The sequence below is a fragment of the Hoplias malabaricus genome, chromosome 1, assembly GCF_029633855.1.
Source record: "Hoplias malabaricus isolate fHopMal1 chromosome 1, fHopMal1.hap1, whole genome shotgun sequence".
Taxonomy (NCBI): domain Eukaryota; kingdom Metazoa; phylum Chordata; class Actinopteri; order Characiformes; family Erythrinidae; genus Hoplias; species Hoplias malabaricus.
This window is the reverse complement of record NC_089800.1, coordinates 83,355,107-83,378,695: the sequence shown is the minus strand read 5'-3', so window position 1 is coordinate 83,378,695 and position 23,589 is coordinate 83,355,107. Positions and strand designations below refer to the sequence as shown.

At 42.2% G+C, this 23,589-nt stretch overlaps 1 protein-coding gene across 4 annotated transcripts in view; it reads left to right on the top strand.

The window, feature by feature from the left end:
* The window catches only part of LOC136700171 (palmitoyltransferase ZDHHC14-like), a 57,987-nt gene that overhangs the window by 30,844 nt on the left and 3,554 nt on the right, over positions 1–23,589 (top strand). For 2 of the 4 annotated variants that reach the window (XM_066675468.1, XM_066675462.1), the window contains exons 4-10: positions 4,315–4,473; positions 5,569–5,706; positions 7,949–7,997; positions 9,675–9,777; positions 9,960–10,069; positions 15,882–15,984; positions 16,066–16,126. In XM_066675468.1, the coding sequence (XP_066531565.1) occupies positions 4,315–4,473; positions 5,569–5,706; positions 7,949–7,997; positions 9,675–9,777; positions 9,960–10,069; positions 15,882–15,984; positions 16,066–16,119 (716 nt within the window). In that variant the 3' untranslated portion in view covers positions 16,120–16,126. The remainder of the gene's footprint in view (positions 1–4,314; positions 4,474–5,568; positions 5,707–7,948; positions 7,998–9,674; positions 9,778–9,959; positions 10,070–15,881; positions 15,985–16,065; positions 16,127–23,589) is intronic. The other 2 variants (XM_066675453.1, XM_066675444.1) reach the window with 1 other exon arrangement.

The window sequence follows — 23,589 nt, the reverse complement described above, 5'->3', positions numbered from 1 at the left end:
CTAATCTGTAACAGCAAATATAAGTCAGTATTATCTGTGGAGCAGGAATAGAGCAATGTCCTCAAGCAATGTCCTTAAGGTTTGGAGGTCTCTTCACTGTTTTAAAATCTCCAGATGCCTGGATGCCTCCAGAAAAAGCCTATTGTACTGAATTATTAATATTATTAAAATAAAGAACATTGCCTTTAATTCAGATTGCAGTTCATAAACACTGATATTTTATAAATCGGCTGTATGCAAATGCTGAGGGCCTATCTAAAGAACTAAATGATGATTAATGTCATATACTTTTTATAAACAAAGCCCTTGGTTGGGTTTTGAAATGAAGAAATGGGAATTTATACCACCTTGTTCTGATTGAGTTCAGATGATAATCTTCAGACATGATAGTAGACTTAATGCCTGTTGGTAATCAATAACAATGAGAGCAGCCTTCCTTTTCTTCTCAGAGCATGTGTTTGCTAGAAACGTCTTTTGCTGATGCACTTCCCACGCAGTCTCTGGCTCCAGGTTGGGTTCTGACAGCAGAGGCAAGAAGAAAGGACGAGAACGAGAGAGCAGGAGAAATAAAGAAAGAACGAAGCATGCATTAATCATGCTGGTCATGTAAAGACAGGATACCCATACACTCAATTTACTGTAATCTCTTTTTAACACCTACACACTTCACCCTCTTTCCCTCCTCCTTTCTCTCTTTCACTTTCTCTTACTCTCCATAACCAGCCCACACTCTGCATTCCATTCACAGACACCTGCATGGAGAGCTTAAAAATCACCATTATGCTCTGCCTCAGCATCAGTGACATCTTGCCATCCCAATATAAAACATATGGCTGTGCCGAAGAAACCAATATCGCAGTCATGGTTAATGGAATGGGTAAAATGACATCATAAACTGTTATAAAGAAGGTACAAGGCTATACAGGAGGTCCTCGTGTTACGTCAGTCCCGAGTTACGATGTTTCGTGGTTACGACACATCTCCCATTTACTGTATAAAGCCTTGTTTCGACTTAAGTGGTTTTCCATCGTAAACGTCGTAACGTGAACTTCGTGTTTGGTGTGCGCGGCGGAAAAATATGCGGTTCGGGCCCGAGAAGGATAGGTGTGAGGATAGGATAAGTGCTTACACTATGTTATTTACGTACAGTATGTACGTATGTTCCAACTTGCACCGAAAATCGGTTTATGACGCAACGTAGGAACGGATCAATGTCGTAAGTCGAGGAACCCCTGTATTGTGAAAGTGCTTAAATGCTTAAAGTGCTATTCATTATGGCATTTTTAATTGTTACCTCAGCCTCTAAAATGTAGCTGTTTTGATCTATACGTGGGGTTTCCAGTTCAAAAGCACAATAAATTAAAGTCATTTCAGTATTATTTATAGAGCACCAAGTGAGCAATTTATCTACTTTCTAGATCCTTGTGTCCTAAGAAGAACCACCTCTGTTTTCTCTGAATTGAGCTGAAACAATCTTAAACACAAAAAATAAAAATCTGAAGCTGACTGGCGCATACATTTCTGGCTTCCTTGATAAAGATGTCTATAAGAAAAAATGAGAACAAAAACATGTCCCTGTGGTTGGTTAATTCAGGTTAATTCAATAAAGTGAGAAATCTTATCTTTAATTGGTGTGATTTTGAATCTAAGAAGTCAACAAAAGAGTGCTAACTTTGCAGTTGATTTTGATTTATTTGCCTTATATTTTGACTATATTGTGTAGTAATTTTAGTCTCATTTTAGTCGTGTAACTGATGGGATTAGCCTAGGTTCAGTCAACAAAATATTTTAGTGTAGTTTTAGTTCATTAAATAAAACAAATTAGCTTAGATTTAGCCACAAAGGAGGTAAGAATTATTAGCATAAACCATAGCTTAAACTTATACATTATAATAATAATATTAACACACAAAATTATGGAAGAAATATGGCCGTTTTATGTTTTGTATATATTTAACATTTTTAGTTCAAAGTGTGCTGCGAGTCTGAGTTGACTCAGTTTCAAGTCTTTGAGCATCTGGAGTCACTCGTATCAACTGTCAGCTTCAAAGAAATAATTCCATTAGGAATCAACTTATATTCACTCATATTTTAATTGTGAAAAAGATATTGTCAACAAGTATTTTTTGTCATAGGTTTCGTTACCGAGAAATTACACCTCAAATAACTTCACTTTCACTTTTGTTTTGTAACTGTACTCCATGCTGATGTGACAGCATTCCTTATACCAGCTGCCACTGGGTTGTTATGAGCCACATCGCCAATGGAAAGAGATTTTGTGCTGAGTAGTTACACATTTCATGTTCTTGGTTTTTAGGTCACATAAAGAAAATTAGACTTTTGGCTTTCTTTGACTAAATTATTTTCAAGTAGGACTGGACAATAATTCAATATAAATATTCATTCATTCATTGTCTGTAACCGCTTATCCAGTTCAGGGTCACAGTGGGTCCAGAGCCTACCTGGAATCATTGGGCAATACACCCTGGAGGGGGCGCCAGTCCTTCACAGGGCAACACACATTTACTCACACACTCACACCTATGGACACTTTTGAGTCGCCTAGCCACCTACCAACGCGTGGACTGTGGGAAACCGGAGCACCCGGAGGAAACCCATGCAGACACAAGGAGAACACACCACACTCCTCACAGACAGTCACCCGGAGGAAACCCACGCAGACAAAGGGAGAACACACCACACTCCTCACAGACAGTCACCCGGAGGAAACCCACGCAGACAAAGGGAGAACACACCACACTCCTCACAGACAGTCACCCGGAGGAAACCCACGCAGACACAGGAAGAACACACCACACTCCTCACCGACAGTCACCCGGAGGAAACCCACGCAGACACAGGAAGAACACACCACACTCCTCACCGACAGTCACCCGGAGGAAACCCACACAGCCACAGGGAGAACACACCACACTCCTCACAGACAGTCACCCGGAGGAAACCCACGTAGACACAGGGAGAACACACCACACTCCTCACCGACAGTCACCCGGAGGAAACCCACGCAGCCACAGGGAGAACACACCACACTCCTCACAGACAGTCACCCGGAGGAAACCCACGCAGACACAGGGAGAACACACCACACTCCTCACCGACAGTCACCCGGAGGAAACCCACGCAGCCACAGGGAGAACACACCACACTCCTCACAGACAGTCACCCGGAGGAAACCCACGCAGCCACAGGGAGAACACACCACACTCCTCACAGACAGTCACCCGGAGGAAACCCACGCAGACACAGGGAGAACACACCACACTCCTCACAGACAGTCACCTGGAGTGGGAATCGAACCCACAACCTCCAGGTCCCTGGAGCTGTGTGGCTACGACATCTACCTGCTGCGCCACACTATTTACTTCATTTCTCGCTGACTGACTGAACTGTTTGTTCTTAGAAGTTTTTCAGTTGATTTTATGTTGTTCATATCGATATTGGAATTATATCGTATTGACCAAACATAAGAAATACATTGTGATATAAATTGTGGCCATATCGTCCAGCCCTGTTTCCATGTTTTATTTTCTGTGTGAAATCTGGTAAATGATGTACAACAGAAGACCTGGGAAAACCCAAAATACAGGAGTCACTAAATGTGAAAAATAAATTGAAAAAGACACTGCATTGCTTTCTGTGTTCATTTGGAGCTAAGGGTATGCCGTTTGAAGTTTGTAGTTAATGCAGCTTTGCAGTGTGCCAGCTCCTCAGGAGGGCATCTCCACACAGTGTCTCCACATAACAAGAGAATCGTGAGCCCAGTCTACATTCTCTGTGGTAATGTTCTGAATCTGAGGATTATAATCAAACACTGCTACAAATTACGACAAGCTTGTTTTGTAAGCTTGTGTGCAGCTCTGAGTGTTTGGTAACATTGCTGAATTGTACCTAACAATGTCTGGGCCAGCTTGGAACGTGAATGAGCTTGTAATTACAGAGTGGAGTGCAGAGCTGCAATTTTACCAGTCTTGTTTAGCTGTTCTCCTCGCAGGAGCGAAGGACCGATTCTAAAATAAAAGCTGAACTGAAGAGGCACGAGTCATGCTTGTTGAAGGAGATGCGACGGGTCAGTGCCTTTGTTTTCGGACTGGCTGTTTGACTTGGCGTGTAATATTTGAGAAGATCTCTCATCAGGCCGAGTGTTGGCTTGTGTGGAGAAGCCCAGGCCGGGGCAGACTTCAAAGGCATTTTCGAAAAATCCCCCCCCCCAACAGCTGTGCCTCCTTCTGCCTCACAGCAGAACAGCAACATCTTCCTACTGCGACATAACACTGGTTTTCTTCTCCCTAACAGACATCGCCAACGGCTCCAGCTCCACGGGATACAGGCCTCCCCCCAGGACGAAAGAGGTTACAATTAACGGGCAGACCGTGAAGCTCAAGTACTGTTTCACCTGCAAAATCTTCAGACCGCCCCGTGCCTCTCATTGCAGCCTTTGTGATAACTGTGTGGGTGAGTTATCTGGCTGTACTTGCGTGATATGTTGAGTAATGCAAGGTTAGATGTGCATGTGCAAACCCTCTATTTAGAATACCTCACATTTTAAGCGTCAGCATGAGGCTACAGTTGCTGCTTTTTCCTCTTATAGATTGGTCTCCCAACCTGTGTCTCTCTTTGGCTCTTTCTCTTTCTTTTTCCCTGCTTCACTCATCAGTCTCCTTTTCTGTTTATGTTCTGATCACTGTAATTGACAGACAGTGTTTGTACATTTCTGATCAGATAATGACTTTGTTCATAAGGAGTCTTGAGTTTTAAGAAGTGAATCAGTGTGGAATAACAGTTCCTGATTATTTCAGTGTGTTGTTTACCACCTTCAGATCATAATATATCAATGTATTTATACTTATCTACTACACAGTGTATTCTGACCTCAGAAGCCAGCTGTGTCTATGAAATGATGTCTTCTCATTGTGACTCGGTTAAATCTAAAGCATGAAAATTACAAGTATGACCCAGCGCTGTGTTCATTCATTCATTCATTCTCTCTGCTACTAAATTGACATTCAGTAAATTCTTTTTTCAGTTTCCTCACATTTAACACTGATTTAACTTATGCCCTTTATTACTCATAAAACAGGATTGTTTATTTTTTGTTTCATTTTGTTTAATAACCTTTATAAGCCATTTTCACATATTAACTTTGGGGTTAATGTGACATATAATGTACCTCTGGAGATTTTCTGCATCAGACACATTCTCACAGCTGGAAATGTTCCGCGTGCTTTAGGCATGGGGCAGCACCTGTGAGGAATGACATGTTTCTCCGGAACATTCCCAGCTCTGTTTACACATGTGCTCACTCTGACATTATCCAGGCTTTGTATTAGGGGGCTGGCAGGATAAATGTATCCCAGTAATGTTCAGAACAAATTTTACAGATGTTTGCATTCATAAATACAGCTCCTATGGGTAAAGTCCATAAAGGTTTTGTGAAATCCTAAAATGATTTGAGATAACTGGCTTGCCTCATCATGTAAATTTAATGCATAATTGTGTGTGAGAAAGTGACACTTAACTGTGACTGAATTTTAAATGTGATCTCTGCAGAGCGGTTTGACCATCACTGTCCCTGGGTGGGCAACTGCGTTGGAAAGAGGAACTACCGCTTCTTCTACATGTTTATCCTGTCGCTGTCCTTCCTGACAATCTTCATCTTTGCCTTCGTCATAACACACGTAATCATGCGTAAGTGGACAGGGCTGTGTCCAGCCCAGAGAGGTGCTCCTCATTCCTGTGCTGTGTGTACTGACAGCAGGCTGTGTGAACTGTGATGGGGGCGTAATGAGTTCGGCCTGGACGCCGGCCATCTCACTGTGTGAACAGCCAGGGATAGTGTGTTCTCTTTTTAGGAAAAGAGGAAGAGAGTATGAACTCAGAATGCTGGGAGGACTTGCGGTTTCTAGCGCACTTTAGGAATAAGTAGTTAAATAACTGTGTTTCTCTTTCAATTATCAATAATTAATGCATCTACTCCTCAATAATTGGCTGAAACAGTCTATGCTGCAAGTCCTCAGGATTTATTTTTGTTAGTGTAGTGCTACTACATTTCTTTTAGTACTACAATATTATATTAATAGATTAATTCATGTACTACCTTTAACAGCCCAGATTAATTTACTAAAATAGAAAAGACCATGCATAAACAATGATTAAATCATTCAGTATCAAGGATAATACAGTGGAACCTCTACCTATGAACTTGATCCGTTCCGTGACCCGGTTCATAAGTGGAAAAGTTCGTTTCTCGAGTCAATTAAAAATAATGGAAAAGCAATTAATGGGTTCCAGCCCCCACCCCGAACGTCACCCTTTTTGCACTGATATATGTTTACAACACTCTCAAATTAGTAAAAAAAAAATACATGTAGCGTTACTAAAAATAAAAAAGATATACAGTGGTAACAGTAATAAAAAATAAAAACAGTTTTAAGTGGTTACACATCGCTACCTTGGAGACGTGACGACTAGCTGGAGGAGTAACACAGGCACTGGCTGTATGACGGGAGGTGGGGGGGCGGGTGGAATAACGGAGAGTAGGCGGTGAATGTGGGGAGACGAAGCGTAGATACGGTTTAACTTAGCACGAATTTCGATGTCTTGCTATTTACGCTAATGCTAAATTGCTAAAGCTACAATGTGCTAATCTTAAAAGCTCACTCAGGTTTGGGCGCTGGGAGACTCGCCTATTGGGGTCAGTGGCCATTTCCAGCCGCCGGCTCGGCGGAGGCTCGGGTTCGTTTCTAAAGTCGTGGTTCGTTGGTGGAGGCAAAAAATATTCAAATGCCCGGTTCGTATCTTGGAAAGTTCGTTAGTATAGGCGTTTGTTAGTAGAGGTTCCACTGTACATTAATATTTGAATGCTGCGGCTATGTTTCTTAATAGCACAGTGCTAATGTGTATAGCAGTGGTCCAGTTGTAGTGTACTTGGATATGGGAGAGCAATATTTAGCTTGCCTTCCAGTTCAAATTTCCAAAGTCTAGCCTGTCTGCTGATTATTTTCATTCCCATTTACATCAGTCTGTTAATTCTCTCAGTGTTTACTGTTTCTTGCTGGTAATCTCAGGTACGATTACCCATGAAAACTTCAGTAGGTCGATTCTGAGGCTGCTTATGAAAGCTTATCTGAGGCATAAAGAAGATGAGAGCAGGAATGGAAATCAATAAAGCCAGAGTGATGCAATAAAGCAGGCCGTTATGAATGAGTTTCCATTTTTTCGCTTTCCATTTATGATTTGATGTCGTCTGCATCAGACATCAGCTTTCCACTGAATTAAGGCCTCTCTCAGGGCACTAATAAGCACCTAAAGTGTTTTTTTTAAAGGATGCTCACAGTGAACTGCTCCCCAGCTTGGCCTAGTTGTGCATTTGTTTGTTTCATTACTCTTAGATTACACTCAGATGGTGTGTGTGTATGAAGCGTGTCTGTTTTGCTTCAGAGTTGTTAGGACCTCATTTTGTCGGACTGAAATAGCAAATAAATCTCTGGTGATGGCGGGAGTGCTGTTTTGGGAGGATTTTACAGCTTCCTTGTGCTCTGCGTGTTTTATGATGAGCTCTTAAGAGATCGATTACAGATCGAGAGAGAGAGAGAGGGCTGACTCTGACCAGGTGATTAAGGCCTGATGTAATATCTCCCGTGCTGTGGTCCTGGCATTATGCCACTGTAGAACACCTGTGCCCTGACTTTCAACAGCTGAATCATGGCTTATTACAGCGGATCTGATCCCTCTCCGGATGCCCTCACTGTCCCAGAGCACTCAACCCTTGTGAATGGTTTTCCATTCATTTTAACCTCGTCCCTGTGTGTGTGTGGGTGGGGGGGGGTTGGTGGAGACGTAGCTGAAAAAGCAGTTCTGAATGGAAGGGATATAGAATCTGCCACATTAACAGACCTGTATTTGTCTTGGATTTTTTTTGTCTTCACAGAGTCCCATACAAAAGGCTTCCTCACGGCACTCAAAGACAGTCCTGCTAGATATCCTTTTCCAACATGATGAAAATCTATTTATATTTACCAAGTCTACGTTTAGAAAGTGTTCAATCCATTTATATTTTTACTGTGAAAGCCTTTCCTCAATAGATTTGTAAAGTCTCTTTGATGGCATTGTCTCTCTCTGTCTGTCTGTCTCTCACTGTATCTCTCTCTCTCTCTCTCTCTCTCTCTCTCTCTCTCTCTCTCTCTGCATCCATGTGTGGTTTAGACAGCACATGAGGTGCTTCCCTTTGTCATTTTCCTCTCAGCAGGGGAAAATATTATCGGTTTAAGCGTTATACGTGGAGGATTGCCAGAGATCTTAGCTCCCTGTCAAATCTGGCATGCTGAGGATGAAAGAATTCTGCGAGCAGTGTTGGTTGAAGGGATATTTTCAGCTATTTCTGAGACTTAACAGCTGCCAAAAAAACGTGTGGTCATTATGCACGTCTCACTAAAGACCCTTTCAACTGTTGCAGTGCTATAGGTCAACTAAAGCTTGACAGGTGGGGCATTTAAAACGGCCTGCATAAGGACTTTGTGCGTTTCTTCTGTAAATGCCACAGTCAAGACAGATAAGGACCTCAGGCCGAGGGAAGCAACCATTGTCACTTTGAAGATAACGGCAGCCACGCAGTTGTCTTTCAACAGAAGACTTTTCATAAGGATAACATCTCTTCAATCTCTTCCTTTGTGATACAGTGAAAAATGGCCATGTCAAGTCCTTGAGTCTGAAAACCCACGGAGGCAGAGAGTGTGTTAAGAGCCACTTTGAGTATTACTTTATTTCTGATTTCATCGAAGACATTGTTACCAAACTTTTGATTATGCAGTACTGGAAATATTAAATTCAGTTTGTCCTTAACTGCCCTTAGACGAATCCGCCGTTTCCTTCAGGTCCATGGTTTTTCGGGAATATGACTGTGACTCTTTTGTGTTCTGTGGGAAAATGAGATGAGTTCAGGGTTTGTAGTAATCTCAGTGTTTAACCATTATATTATTTGCCAAATAAAATATCACAGAGACTAAAGGACTAGAGATCAAAGCCCTGACATAATAAGAACTGAATGCTACGTGGTCCAGCGGGAGTTGCTTAGCGAATCTCCTGCTATGAAAGTGTCCAGAAAATAATTTTCTATGGTAAACGCAGTTTTTGATTTATACAGCAGCAGTTGTTGCTTTACAGCATCCACTCTCAGGTTAACACCTAAAAACAACAGAAGGGTTATTTGGAGCCCTGCCATACAACAAAGACTTTTAATACGTATGAAAGCAAAGGAAAATTTTAAAGTGTAAGGACTTCCTCATTTATTGTAAATAATTCTATATTTAACAAATTGTATTTGGTATTTTTGTTTTTTACAGAGCTAGAAGTGCGACTGTTTTTGTGTGTGCTTGTTAGCGCTACAGAATAAGGAGCTTGTTAGCTTCTACTACTAGATACAACTGCTAGGACTAGCACTTTAAATGTGGTGCAAATTGGCAAGAAAACAGACTCTGGCACCTACACAAGTCACAGTGTTATTATCACCCTGAGCACACGTCTACCCTGTCCTGAGAGAGATTGAGTGTGTACACAGCTATCATACAGTGATAATTGGGGCATAGTGCAGGTTTCTGAGGTTAAACCAAAGGTTTACCCCTGTGTTCTAAGCTGTCCTCTCCTTGACCCTTGTTCACTGTGCTGGAGGTGGTGGTGTGTTTCTTCTCTGTCTGGTCAATAGTGGGACTCTCCGGTTTCCACACCTACCTAATTGGATCAAATCAGACTACAAATGAAGACGTAAGTGAAGTATTTCCGTGTTAATGCATGTATATATTTGATCTGTTTGATCAGAATCCACATAAAAACAAGCCAATGAATTTAAACAAACTGATATTATGATCCTGAATTCCATGTCCAATTCATTCGGAATTGAGTCGTAATGAGTTTGTTTTAGAAAAATATGTGGATTTTCTTTCCAGATAAAAGGGTCGTGGTCATCAAAAAGAGGAAAAGACAATTACAACCCTTACAGCCATGGAAACATATTCACAAACTGCTGTGCAGCTCTCTGTGGCCCTCTCCCACCCAGGTGAGTTAAACGTGTTCAGAGGCAGCTTTATTAGTGTCTGTGGATAAAATAACAAGATATTCCTGTTTTCATGGACACAAAGTACGGATGTAAGACATACGACCAAGTTGTAAGCGCATTGGTAGCTATTTATGTTTACAACTGTGGCTCTGATCCAGTGCAGAGCAGCGCAATCACAAACACAGTTGGGGTTACAATGAATACATGATCAACAGTGTAGTTAGACTGCTGTAATATCCAATCAGGTTAATTTTCTCATGGCATCTAACATGCAAGAACAGCAGCACCAAAAACATTTACCATGTGTTCATCACAACAATTCATTCATTCATTCATTTTCTTATCCAGTTCAGGGTCACGGTGGGTCCAGAGCCTACCTGGAATCATTGGGCGCAAGGCAGGAATACACCCTGGAGGGGGCGCCAGTCCTTCACAGGGCAACACAGAAACACACACACATTCACTCACACACTCACACCTACGGACACTTTTGAGTTGCCAATCCACCTACCAACGTGTGTTTTTGGACTGTGGGAGGAAACTGGAGCACCCGGAGGAAACCCACGCAGACACAGGGACAACACAACACACTCCTCACAGACAGTCACCCGGAGGAAACCCATGCGGACACAGGGACAACACACCACACTCCTCACAGACAGTCACCCGGAGGAAACCCATGCGGACACAGGGACAACACACCACACTCCACACAGACAGTCACCCGGAGGAAACCCACGCAGACACAGGGAGAACACACCACACTCCTCACAGACAGTCACCCGGAGGAAACCCACGCAGACACAGGGAGAACACACCACACTCCTCACAGACAGTCACCCGGAGGAAACCCACGCAGACACAGGGAGAACACACCACACTCCTCACAGACAGTCACCCGGAGGAAACCCACGCAGACACAGGGAGAACACACCACACTCCTCACAGACAGTCACCCGGAGGAAACCCACGCAGACACAGGGAGAACACACCACACTCCTCACAGACAGTCACCCGGAGGAAACCCACGCAGACACAGGGAGAACACACCACACTCCACACAGACAGTCACCCAGAGGAAACCCACGCGGAGACAGAGAGAACACACCACACACCTCACAGACAGTCACCCGGAGGAAACCCACGCAGACACAGGGAGAACACACCACACTCCTCACAGACAGTCACCCGGAGCGGGAATCGAACCCACAACCTCCAAAATGAAATTAATAATTAAAACAGCTTTATATAAGGAGTTCCTTAGTTCGCACATGTGCCTATCCTCATCCATCACATCTCTGAAACCCTGGTTAACAGCCCAAAGTCCTAAATGCTGTAAATGTTTCCTTGCCTCAGTGGTCTCTTCTTGTCACAATTCAAAGTGAATCACTTAATAACAGTTTTTCTATTTGGTCTCTTGGTGTCTGATAAATAACAGCAAATGGTGAGGATTTTTCAACGTCTCATGTGCCTCTTATATCTTATGGCTAATCTCATTTGTTGAGCAATTAGTTGACTCTCCATTTTCTCCCGTCTGTGCTGTCAGCAAATAAACAAGGACAGTCTCGCTCTTCTACCTTCACTGTGACTGGCAGAACTCTTCTCTCAGCTGTTTTGATTTGCATACATGTTTAAAGCTTAGTTTGCATTTTGTTGCATGCTGAATGCTTCTAAATCACTCCTTGATTGTGGGTTGAAATTATGTATGATGTTGATCATGTTAAAATGGGCCTGCAGTAGCTTTTTTGGGATTGTTTTCTTTTACGGCACCCTACATATTCCTCTTTACAATAGTTCTGTTTTAAATTTCAACCCAGAACTAGAGCAAAGTCTATCCAGCATCATTCAGTGTTTTTGTAACTAATTTGTGTTGGTTTTGAGTTCTTAAGACATCTGGTTCCTATCACAATCACTGTGAATAATTGTGATTTTAAGGCTGTTACTTTTCAATCAATCGAAGCGTTCCACATCAAACCATCGTGAATGACCTTGATGATTTGGAATAAAATTGTTGGATTTAGCTCTGATGATTCTTAGATGGAGTAAATTAAGTTTGACCTGAACTTCCTCTTTTCACTGGTGCTCACGGTGTGAACGTACGTGCCTTTGCTCATGTTTCCGCTGCAGGGCCCAGCTGAGGGTTTCTCTGTTTTCTGCACACTCATTCATAGATAATCCCTATCACTTGTTATCTTCACTCCAACACACCACTTCTCTTTTTCCCAACGGCACGGGTTCTGAGCTGTCACACATCAGTTAAAGGTCATTAAGAACGAAGGAGATAGTCCAAAGGACCAGGGGCAGATGAATGGATGAATAGCTTTCCAACTAATAGACAGCTAATAGACATTTACAATAAATACATAATTAACAATGTAGTTAGACTGCTGTAATATCCAATCTGATTAATTTTCTCATGGTATCTAACATGCAAGAACAGCAGCACCAAAAACATTTACCATGAACACAACATTCATTCATTATCTGTAACCGCTTATCCGGTCGCGGTGGGTCCTGAGCCTACCTGGAATCATTGGGCGCAAGTTGGGAATACACCCTGGAGGGGGCGCCAGTCCTTCACTGGGCAACACTCACACCTACGGACACTTTTGAGTCGCCAATCCACCTACCAACGTGTGTTTTTGGACTGTGGGAGGAAACCGGAGCACCCAGAGGAAACCCACGCAGACACAGGGAGAACACACCACACTCCTCACAGACAGTCACCCGGAGGAAACCCACGCAGACACAGGGAGAACACACCACACTCCTCACAGACAGTCACCCGGAGGAAACCCACGCGGACACAGGGAGAACACACCACACTCCTCACAGACAGTCACCCGGAGGAAACCCACGCAGACACAGGGAGAACACACCACACTCCTCACAGACAGTCACCCGGAGGAAACCCACGCGGACACAGGGAGAACACACCACACTCCTCACAGACAGTCACCCGGAGGAAACCCACGCGGACACAGGGAGAACACACCACACTCCTCACAGACAGTCACCCGGAGGAAACCCACGCAGACACAGGGAGAACACACCACACTCCTCACAGACAGTCACCCGGAGGAAACCCACGCAGACACAGGGAGAACACACCACACTCCACACAGACAGTCACCCGGAGGAAACCCACGCGGAGACAGAGAGAACACACCACACACCTCACAGACAGTCACCCGGAGGAAACCCACGCGGACACAGGGAGAACACACCACACTCCTCACAGACAGTCACCCGGAGGAAACCCACGCGGACACAGGGAGAACACACCACACTCCTCACAGACAGTCACCCGGAGGAAACCCACGCAGACACAGGGAGAACACACCACACTCCTCACAGACAGTCACCCGGAGGAAACCCACGCAGACACAGGGAGAACACACCACACTCCTCACAGACAGTCACCCGGAGGAAACCCACGCAGACACAGGGAGAACACACCACACTCCACACAGACAGTCACCCGGAGGAAACCCACGCAGAGACAGAGAGAACACACCACACACCTCACAGACAGTCACCCGGAGGAAACCCACGCGGACACAGGGAGAACACACCACACTCCTCACAGACAGTCACCCGGAGGAAACCCACGCAGACACAGGGAGAACACACCACACTCCTCACAGACAGTCACCCGGAGGAAACCCACGCAGACACAGAAAGAACACACCACACTCCTCACAGACAGTCACCCGGAGGAAACCCACGCGGACTAATAGACATTTCTGCCGATGTGCATTTACTGGAATTGAAGGCCATGGTTTACAGAGTTTAGCTCATTAGTCATTACAGGTGCTGCCTATAAACCCCAGCTTACATAGCTGTGATTCAGCTAAAAGATTCAAATATAAGTACGTCTGTAGGACATTCGTATAATCATTGGATACATCAGTAGGCCCTCATGAAGACAGGGATCCTAGATTTAAATGTCATTGTACTTCCACTAGAGCTGACCATAGTGGAAGATATTTCTTATGTCTGTTTCAGTTTCATAAATAACCACAAATTGTGAACAGACCCAACCACTCGTTTTTCACATTTCAAATGACTGTCTTTTTAAATGAGACCTCATATCCGATAGCTATGACCAGGGGAGGATAGGGCCCCCCTTGTGAGCCTTGGTTCTTCCCAAGGTTTCTTGCTCAGCCCTGAGGGAGTTTCTCCTTACCACTGTTGCCCCTGGCCCCACTCTCCTGGGGGATTTTTACATTCTTTACATTTCATGTCAAAACTTTGTCTTATCAGAATTCTGTGAAGCTGCTTTGTGACGACATCAGTTGTAAAAAGCGCTATACAAATAAATTTGAATCTTATTTGTTGAGAAACATGCAGACATCTGTCACAGTTGTACTGACACCTAGTGGCCTGGTTGTAGTGAGAGAGAGAGAGATACTGGTACTGTCCCAGTGTGATGGCAGTTGCGTGACCTCCTCTTTGGTCATAAATGTGCGAATGACTCAGAGTGGATAGACGTGTTTCTGTTGCTCATTAACCTTCTCCAACTACACTGAGGGACTCCAGCTTCTCTCAGGGATGTTTTGGTGCAGGCTTTTTATAGATAGATATTCCTTTTGTGTACATTGTGTACTCTTATAAGGGCTGGAGACAATGAGCATTTGTGGGGACATAGTGGGGTCTTTCTTGAATAAGTCCTGTACAGTGATATTAACAGTCCAGTGCCATTGACCACTGAAACACTGTGTTGTTTGTGCAGTTCTCTGTCCCATCCACTTCCCAGCCATTTATTTATTAATACAGGGGGTCCTCGACTTATGACGTTGATTCGTTCCTACGTCGCGTCGGAACATACGTCCATACTGTACGTAAATAACATACTGTAAGCACACAGAAGAGTCTGCCTCACGCTTGGGAGCCATAATGAAGGGCAAAAAGTTCACAAAATCAAACAACGTAGCAGCAAGCTAAAATGGCGTACAATGCGACTGGGGTTACGCTGTCCTCCTCGGTCCCGAGCCGCGTAACCGTGTATTCTTCCGCCGTGCACACCAAACACGAAGTTCACGTTATGACGTTTATGACGCAAAACCACGTAAGTCGAAACAAGGCTTTATACAGTAAATTGGAGATGTGTCGTAACCACGAAACATCGTAACTCCGGACTGACGTAACCCGAGGACCTCCTGTACTTTCACTGTACTTTCATTTAATGTCCTCCTTGTGCTCATTATGATTTTGACCATGTTAAATATTACTGTGTATTATAATGATTGCCACTATAGCACTGTGTAGAAACTCTAAAATCATTCTTGTTTATTACATTTCCAATTTCTGCTGTGATTTAAGCATCGAAGGAAAAAGGCTGAAAAACAGCTTCCGGCCGTTATTTTAAAAATATAGACAAATTGGAGATGGCAGGTAAAGCATCAGAACTGTAACGTTTAAAATAAACTGTGCTTACAACTTTCATCAAGAGACTGAAACAATCCACAGTTATTTATGTACAGTTCTACACTCCTGTAGGTGTGAAAGGATTTGGACCAACCAATGAAATAGACCAACTTTTGAATACTTAATTTGTAAGAAGCAGAAACTGTGACAAACCTCCAGGATTGCACCAGGGAGGAGTGAAACCCCTCAATATTTCTTGGAAAAGTGAAAGCAGATGATTCTGTTTAACCTCAGTATTGAATAAATGTATTTTAACATGTTAAACTGCTAACAGGGTCAATCCTTCTTATTAGAAGCAGAATTTCAGACATTTATTCCTAGTATAGCATTTCCCACTTTTCAACAGTTGCATATAAGACTCTTTGTGTGATTCTTTCTACAGTCTTATTGACAGAAGAGGCTTCGTCCTGCCAGATACACCCCAGCCTACGCCACCCACTAATGGCATCACTATGTATGGTGCCACTCAGTCCCAGACACACATGGTAAGCTTGAATCCACATGTTACTGAATTGAGTACACATTTAGTGCTACACAGCTACAGGGTTTCCCCATGTCTTTCATAGGTTGGAAAAGGAAGAACACAAGATCTTTTTGTGGAAAAAGCTGAGATAAAATAAGTATCTGGTAAAAAAAAATATCACTTTTCCAATAGCTTCTGTATTTCTTCTTAAACACTTTGTCTAATAGCAGCATGTAACTTTGTGATCTCCATCTAGGACAATTCAAAAAGTCTAAAAATACAACTTGTAAAGGGAGAGAGGCAGACACAAACAGATGCAATGCTTTGAATAATTTTCTCTTTTCAGTCTACCTCTAGACTAACACCGAGCTCTGCAGTTTAACACCCAGTGCTTGATAGTGATATTTTTTATGTAAGCTACCATTAGATGAGTAATCATAAACATCAGCTCTATTCAACCAATCATGGACAGTTGTGGTGGAGGGAATAGTGATTGTTCTGTGGGGCTTTAATTTTAAGGCTGTCCAGATTTTCTTTTCTTTTAGCAGCTGTGGCATTTCAGGACCTGTCCGTCAGGATCTGTTTTCAGCTCCTATTCCTCCTTCAGAGCCATTTAAAACATGATATTATAATTGTGACAGACACACATTAACACGATTGGCCAGGTTTTAGTGTTTTTTGACTGTTGATGACCGAACGTTATCATTATTATGAAAGTCAGTAATTGATTCAGGATGTGCTCTGCTTTTAGCTGGAGATGAAATGAAGAAGGCTGTTCAACATAATTATATCCCGCTCTTTTTATTTCTTTTATTTTTCTATCCTCTTCAGAGGAATCTTAGAGCAGCCAATACTCGGTCAAGAGGACTGGAATATAAATACCCCAACCCAAGACGTCTGTAATGTTCAATGTGTTTAAAATGCCACTTGATATTAGTTTGAGAAGGCCTTAGAATACAAGGGTTGGTTTGCATTGAAACTTGAGGCCTTTAGTAAGGTCAGATGCAAATGTTGGATCATTAGATCTGCATCACAAACAGCGCTCCAGCACCTCATATAGAACGGTGCACAATAATTCTTCCACAGTCTGATTCTGGGGGGTTTCTGATATTGACTCAATGACCTGTTCATTCTGTCACCCCTCAGTTTTTTTGGTTCAGCACCAGTGAGGCTCATGTGACCTTCCCAATTTCAATTTTACTACTTTTAGCTTGTGTGTTATTATATTTGGATAAATCTGCTCCATTGCTCTACTATCCGTGTGGTATCCCCTCTGTTTCCGTTTATGGCGTGCAGTTGAATTTGGTGTTGTGCTGCAGAATTAGGTCAGCGCCAGACAAGGCTTGAAGAGATTTTGTGATAGTGATATTCATTCTCAAGCCACTTCACACTGTCTGTCTGACGCACATTCTTTCTCTCACTGATGCTCATAAGTAACTTTCTCCCTGCTTCCTTAACACCTTAAAGTCTAAGCACCACTTAATGGACCTCCATGAATATTCCACATTATTGTAGTTACTGACAGATATAAGTATGAATTAAAATGAAAATAGCAGCTTAATTTGCTTTAAAACTGACAATTTTATTAAATTGACGGAAAAACCCGAGCTCGCTACGGAAATTCTCGAACTCGACCGTGACGTCACTGGTGGACAACAGCTGAACAACGCCGCGGTAAAACACCGTTATGACTGACTGTTATGACAGTATCTAGCTAAATAACCAACATTATTCATGACAATAGCCTAGCAATAAGCTAAACTCAAATGTAGAGGTACCGTTATTCTTGTAAATGTGATCGAAGTCGAACTCGAATTCATCCGACACTATAAACCTCCGTAATGCAGCTACGTAGCCGAGTATAATCTGAGCCACCGAGTTTAGCGAGTCAAGCTAACGTTAACTAACACCGACTAAAACAGGCGAAGTGAGTGTCCTTACCCTGTTTACCTCCATGTTACAGAGGCTCTTGAACACCTTTCGTTGGTGTCCTTACATGCCCATAATGTTGGAAAAGCGCCAGTGAAATGAGCTACAGATAACGGAGTGAGCGGATGGTCCTTTCCAAAGTGCCCGTTTAAAGTTGACAAATTTAGTCCATTTTCTGGATATTTTGGGATCTTTGGGTCATTTGTTCACAGATGTCCCACTGTACATTAAATGATTGCAGCCAAAAACAACACACCTTTTCATCATTTTGCATGAAATTAAGTGCAACTTCTAGAGTTGTTGTCCACCATCTACGTCACAGGCAAGACGCCTATTAGAGTTTCCGAACACCGTTGGGGGGGGGGGGGGGGGGGGGCAACGGTCTTTTAAACCTTATTCCTTGAATTAGTAAGAAATAACATGTTTTCTGACTATCAATAAACACAAGTTAGGAACTCAAATTCCACTGTATTTATTAGCTGGTGCTCAGCCTTTAATGTCCTATGTAAAGAGATTCTGCTGAATGTACACACCATATGGTTAGAAGTATTGGGACATCCACTCAATCCACTTACGGGGAGCTTTTGTGATGTTCTATTCTAAATCCAAAGGCAGTGAGCATGGAGTTGGTCCTTGCTTTGCAGCTATAAAATCATGCAATCTTCTGAGAAGGTTTTTTACACTATTTTGGAGTGTGTCTTTAGGAATTCTTTGCCCATTTATTCAGAATGCTTAGGCATCTCCCAATACTTTTCTCCATATAGTACATGTATTGCGGGTGATTTATATACAGTGCGCAGATCTGTGAACGTTGTTTCGTAACTATAAAACACATGGGCACTTTACAGCTTGTTTCTTATCTAGTCATTTTTGAATCGTCATATATTGCAAAGAAGCCTTTGGTAGTAAACAGCAGTCAACAATGACAAGGTTGCCTGAGAAAAGCCACTGTGTTTGATAACAGGAAATTGAGCAGAGGATTGAAGAATGAAACTTATTTCTTATTTCTGGCATACAGCAGAGTGCAGGGACGACCTCAGAAGGCTCTGAGAGCAGAATTACAAACGCTACAGCACAAAAAGCAAGCTGAATTGATACAGTGAATTCCAAAATTGAGTAATTAATTGTGTAGAATCCAATCAATAAACAAGGTTAATTATATCTTTATGATTTGTGTTATGAAGAATCTTTACATATTTACTACAATCTCAACGGTGAGTTTAGTTGGATATTCTAAAAGCTAATTTCACTTAACCGTTTCTCCTCTAATGGGGAAGGTAGGTGTCTGCTGTGGAAGCTGTCTATTGTAAGCCACTTTTGGTAGCAAATATTAATTTGTACTTCACTTTCCTCATTGGAATTTAGTCTAACACTTTAGAATCAGTTGATCCCCAGCTGCCTGTAATTGTAGAAGTGACTCTAGGATTGACTTCCGTTCCTAATTTAGATTCATTGAAAAAGGTAGCACTATGAAGCAAGAGGATGACCCAATACACTGCAATGGCCTTCAAGAATATAATGAAGAGGGGGAGTGGAAGGCTTTGGACTGAGTCCATTTCTTCATTTATATCTGATCAGGCATTTATTTCACTTGATCAATCGAGAGTGAAGACAGAAGCATTGTTAAAGTCAGTGGAAAATTACCATTTAAAAAATACTGTCCAGTGAATACAATGGAAAAAGAGGGTATCTCAGACTAATTTCACCTTACCTTTATAATTTAGTGCCAGTAATTTTATCTTGTTCGAGAGTATGGACTGTAAACAGATGCAGTCTGACACAAGAGCAAAGAGAAACTATGCAAGCCTAGTTTTGCCGGACCGCCATTAGCCTTATAGCCATTGTCGCAGAGGTTTTTCTGGTATTTCAAAAACCTTGTTATTGGAAGGTCTGGAGAATCTTTGGTGCTTCATAACAATGTCTTTGTTTACAATAATAACAAATAATCACAAACTATAAAAGTAGTTTATCTTGTCTGTTGCTGACAGTGTGTGTATGATCACGGAAAGCCTGTTATTTTCTGTTTATACCACGCTACAAAACTGAAGCACCGTGTTGAGATGACATTAAAACAACTCATTTACCAGAAAGCAACAAGATAAAATTTTAAAATTTAAGTTATTGAACATTTCTAAAACCAAGCACCTTAACGTTTTATCAACCAAGGGATCTACACTTGATAAAGGAACAGGGCACCGCTGGAACTAGATATTTATTACTGACTTACATTTCTATAAGGGTCTGACTGATAAAACGGTGCTGTAACAAATTCACAGCCGCGTTTATTTTGAGTAACATTAAGAAGAGACTATGATAAATATTGCCTCAACAACGTTAAACACATTTCTGTCAGAGGCTCCAGTAAAACACCGAGCTGCTCACCGCTGTGGATGGTAGACCTACAGCGCTGAAGCGGCACGAGTGTGTCCCAATTCAGCTCTCAACTCTCTGACCCTTGATGGCACTTCAACCCTTGTGCCATCTGCTCACTTTCTACAATGTCATCAAAGTGAATATTTTAATGAAGGATTTAAAGCTTATGGCAAGAAATGGGACGGGGGAAAGCCTGCAGACAGCCATATCCCAGACATTTCTGGCCATTTAGCATTTTTTAGGTCTCAAAAAGAGTACTTGTCTGGGGAAAAGAGGACCTCTGGTCACCACGGACTTGTTCCAAATGTAGTTCACAAACTGGAATGTGAAATATGGCCGAACTAACAACAGATGGTACAGTGGCGCCACCTTCAGTTCTCTCTGTGAAATACAGCTGAATTAACAGTTCCTACTCACGCATGCGTGTTTCAACATTAGGTGTCAGTCAGTCAGCATAAATACCTCTTCTAGGCAAAAAATGACCAAGGACAAGATATGGTCTACTTAGTCTCATATAGGGCTGGACCAATTTTGTCATCTGTTCAGCACATTAGTTTAAATATATAAATATTTACAAAGCTAATAGATTCATGTTTGGTGGTAAAGTCATGTTACTTGTTTTTTCTTGGAAGATTTCAGTGCATTTTGTACTGTTCATATTGATATATCGGAATTATATCATATCGATTAAGGAATATATTGTGATATAAATCACAGCCGTATCATCCAGCCCTAGGCTCATATACAGGGGGTCCTTGACTTACGACGTTGATCCGTTCCTACGTCACGTCGTAAACCGATTTTTGGTGTAAGTTGGAACATACGTACATACTGTACGTAAATAACATACTGTAAGCACTTATCCTATCCTAACACCTATCCTCCTCAGTCCAGAGCTGCGTAACCGTGTATTCTTCCGCCGCGCACACCAAACACGAAGTTCACGTTACGATGTTTACGGCGCAAAACCACTTAAGTCGAAACAAGGCTTCATACAGTAAATGGGAGATGTGTCGTAACCACGAAACATCGTAACTCGGGACTGACGTAACCCGAGGACCTCCTGTATATATATATTTTACATGGATCACTCTAATTCAGCAAAGTATGAGCCAAAATTTGTCCTCATAAAAAGACGACCACTGATGAGCACTGCCTCTGAAATGACCAAAGTGTTACCTGCTGTTTTTCAGATGGCAGGGTGATGGAATAATATTTTACTGCAGTACATGATGTACTTGAATTTTTAGAGGCAAGGTGTATGTAAAGGCAAAAAAACAATGTTTTGAATGCACTATATAATAGCTGCAATACGTATAACTCCATGTTCCTGTAAACAATACATACAGCCACTTTAGTACAATGACGGCTGTGTGCAGTTATTGGGAATATCAAAATTCATATATTTTAGTGTTAAGCTGATATTGTTGATGTTGTTAATCATTCCAAATCTAGTAAATTTTACAATATTGAAAACATGATTTCACCAAATGTGAGTATCATTGTAAGTGTATGGCAATGCTGTCTTTGTGCAGCCCGTTTTTGAGTCATTTTGCACGTTTGACAAGATAATCTCTCTGTGTTGCTCAACAACAAAATAAAATATTGACTCTACTGCATCAGTGTTTTTGGTGGGTGCTGTACCTCATGACATTTATGTTCATAAAGCAAAAAAAAATTGAAAGGAGAGGAATGAATGGACAATTTTCACAGTAGTTGTATTCTTTGAAAATGTCTTTAATCCCAGCTCGGTGCGTGGGTGGTATGTTGATGACTCACTTGTGACCTGTTCACACCTGTCAGTGGATCTGATGCAGATGTTTAAATGACCTTCAGGCATGGAGTCTTATGGTTATACCCATCTGTGGTGCTGTTGTTTCTAGATATCCGTGACATATAATTACCAGCAAAGTCTGCTGAAGGGTCAGTCTGCTTTGGAGTTATAATCATAGGAGTTAATTTTAGTTGAGGGAAAAACAGAAAGTTCTCCTCGTAAATGACACCGATGAGAGGCAGAGCTTTCAGGGCTGAGCCCCTAAGACTGGCACGGACCTGAGCATGTGTAGCTCTTTGTTTCCTGTTCAGCCACAAGGTTGAGCTTTCTCAGAAGAGATAAAGGCTTTTTTGAAGTCACTTGGTTTCACACTCTGAAACATGACTTCATGGTTTCATTTGATCACAAAAGCTGCATTTATAGCAGCAGGGAATTTTGTCCAGAGCGATGACTGTGGAAGCTGTGCCTGAAATAGACCTGCCTTGATCAAAACGGGGAGGTATCACACAATCCTAAGTGTGAAGGCATTAAGACGTACACGGTGTGCCATTATAATTGTGGATCCCTGCTCATCCATTGCTCACTGAGAAATCAACAGTATTTACAGGGAGTAACTCACTCTTTGCTGCAGTACAGCTTCTACTCTTCTGGGAAGGCTTTCCGAAGGATGTTAGACACACGATTTACACACCATTTCTGTGAGACAGATGTTATATTGTCAGGTACATGCCGCTACTTCCCCAATTACAGATTTCATGTTGTTTGCTTTCACTTTTTGGGCAAGTTTATGGCTCTATTTATTCATCACAACCAGGTATATTGACCCAGCCACTGTAGTTCACTCACCTTTACAAAAGCCTCTGGAATGGGCAGGTGCTCCCAGAGGAGCCAGTAGATGGTTTTAGGTGATTGTCCTAAGTCAATTTTAATGGCTTCCTTTACATTCTCTTGTGCGAGTTAGTTTAATTTGAATCCCGATGGCTGTAGTAGCATTATGCATCAGAATGTCGTCTTCTGTCCTGATTCCACCATGAAACAAGCAGGTGGCACAGGTCACCAGTGATGACTAAGGTCCCTTAGGCCACTTGGGGGGTTCGAATTAATTGCAGTTGATGACTTAACACAGCTTTGTAAAGATCTGTTTTAATTAGCATTTGAGTTACGTGGTTTCCTTTCAACACACCTAAGAAAAACGTGTCAGTAGTAGAGCGTTAATAATTAAGTCTTATCTTAATAATTAATGTCTATTACCAAACCAGAGCAGTGATGAAGATCCGATTACAACCAATGCCAGTAGACAAACTCCTCACTTAATTCTTCATCAAGGAAGATGGAATGTTCCAGAAGGTTAAGCATTCTCTGCAGGTCTCTCAGGACTCTGCAGGTCCTTTTTGGAGCACTGTAGCCCATATTTGTGTCCATATAGTGGTTGACAACTTGACCCTTGAAAACTGGAGATACCAGAGGAGTTTGAGACATTTGTAACCACTGCCCCCGGCTGGTGAACGGTGTTTGGATTGAGTAAAGTCTGCGGTGTAGCTTCCTGGATGT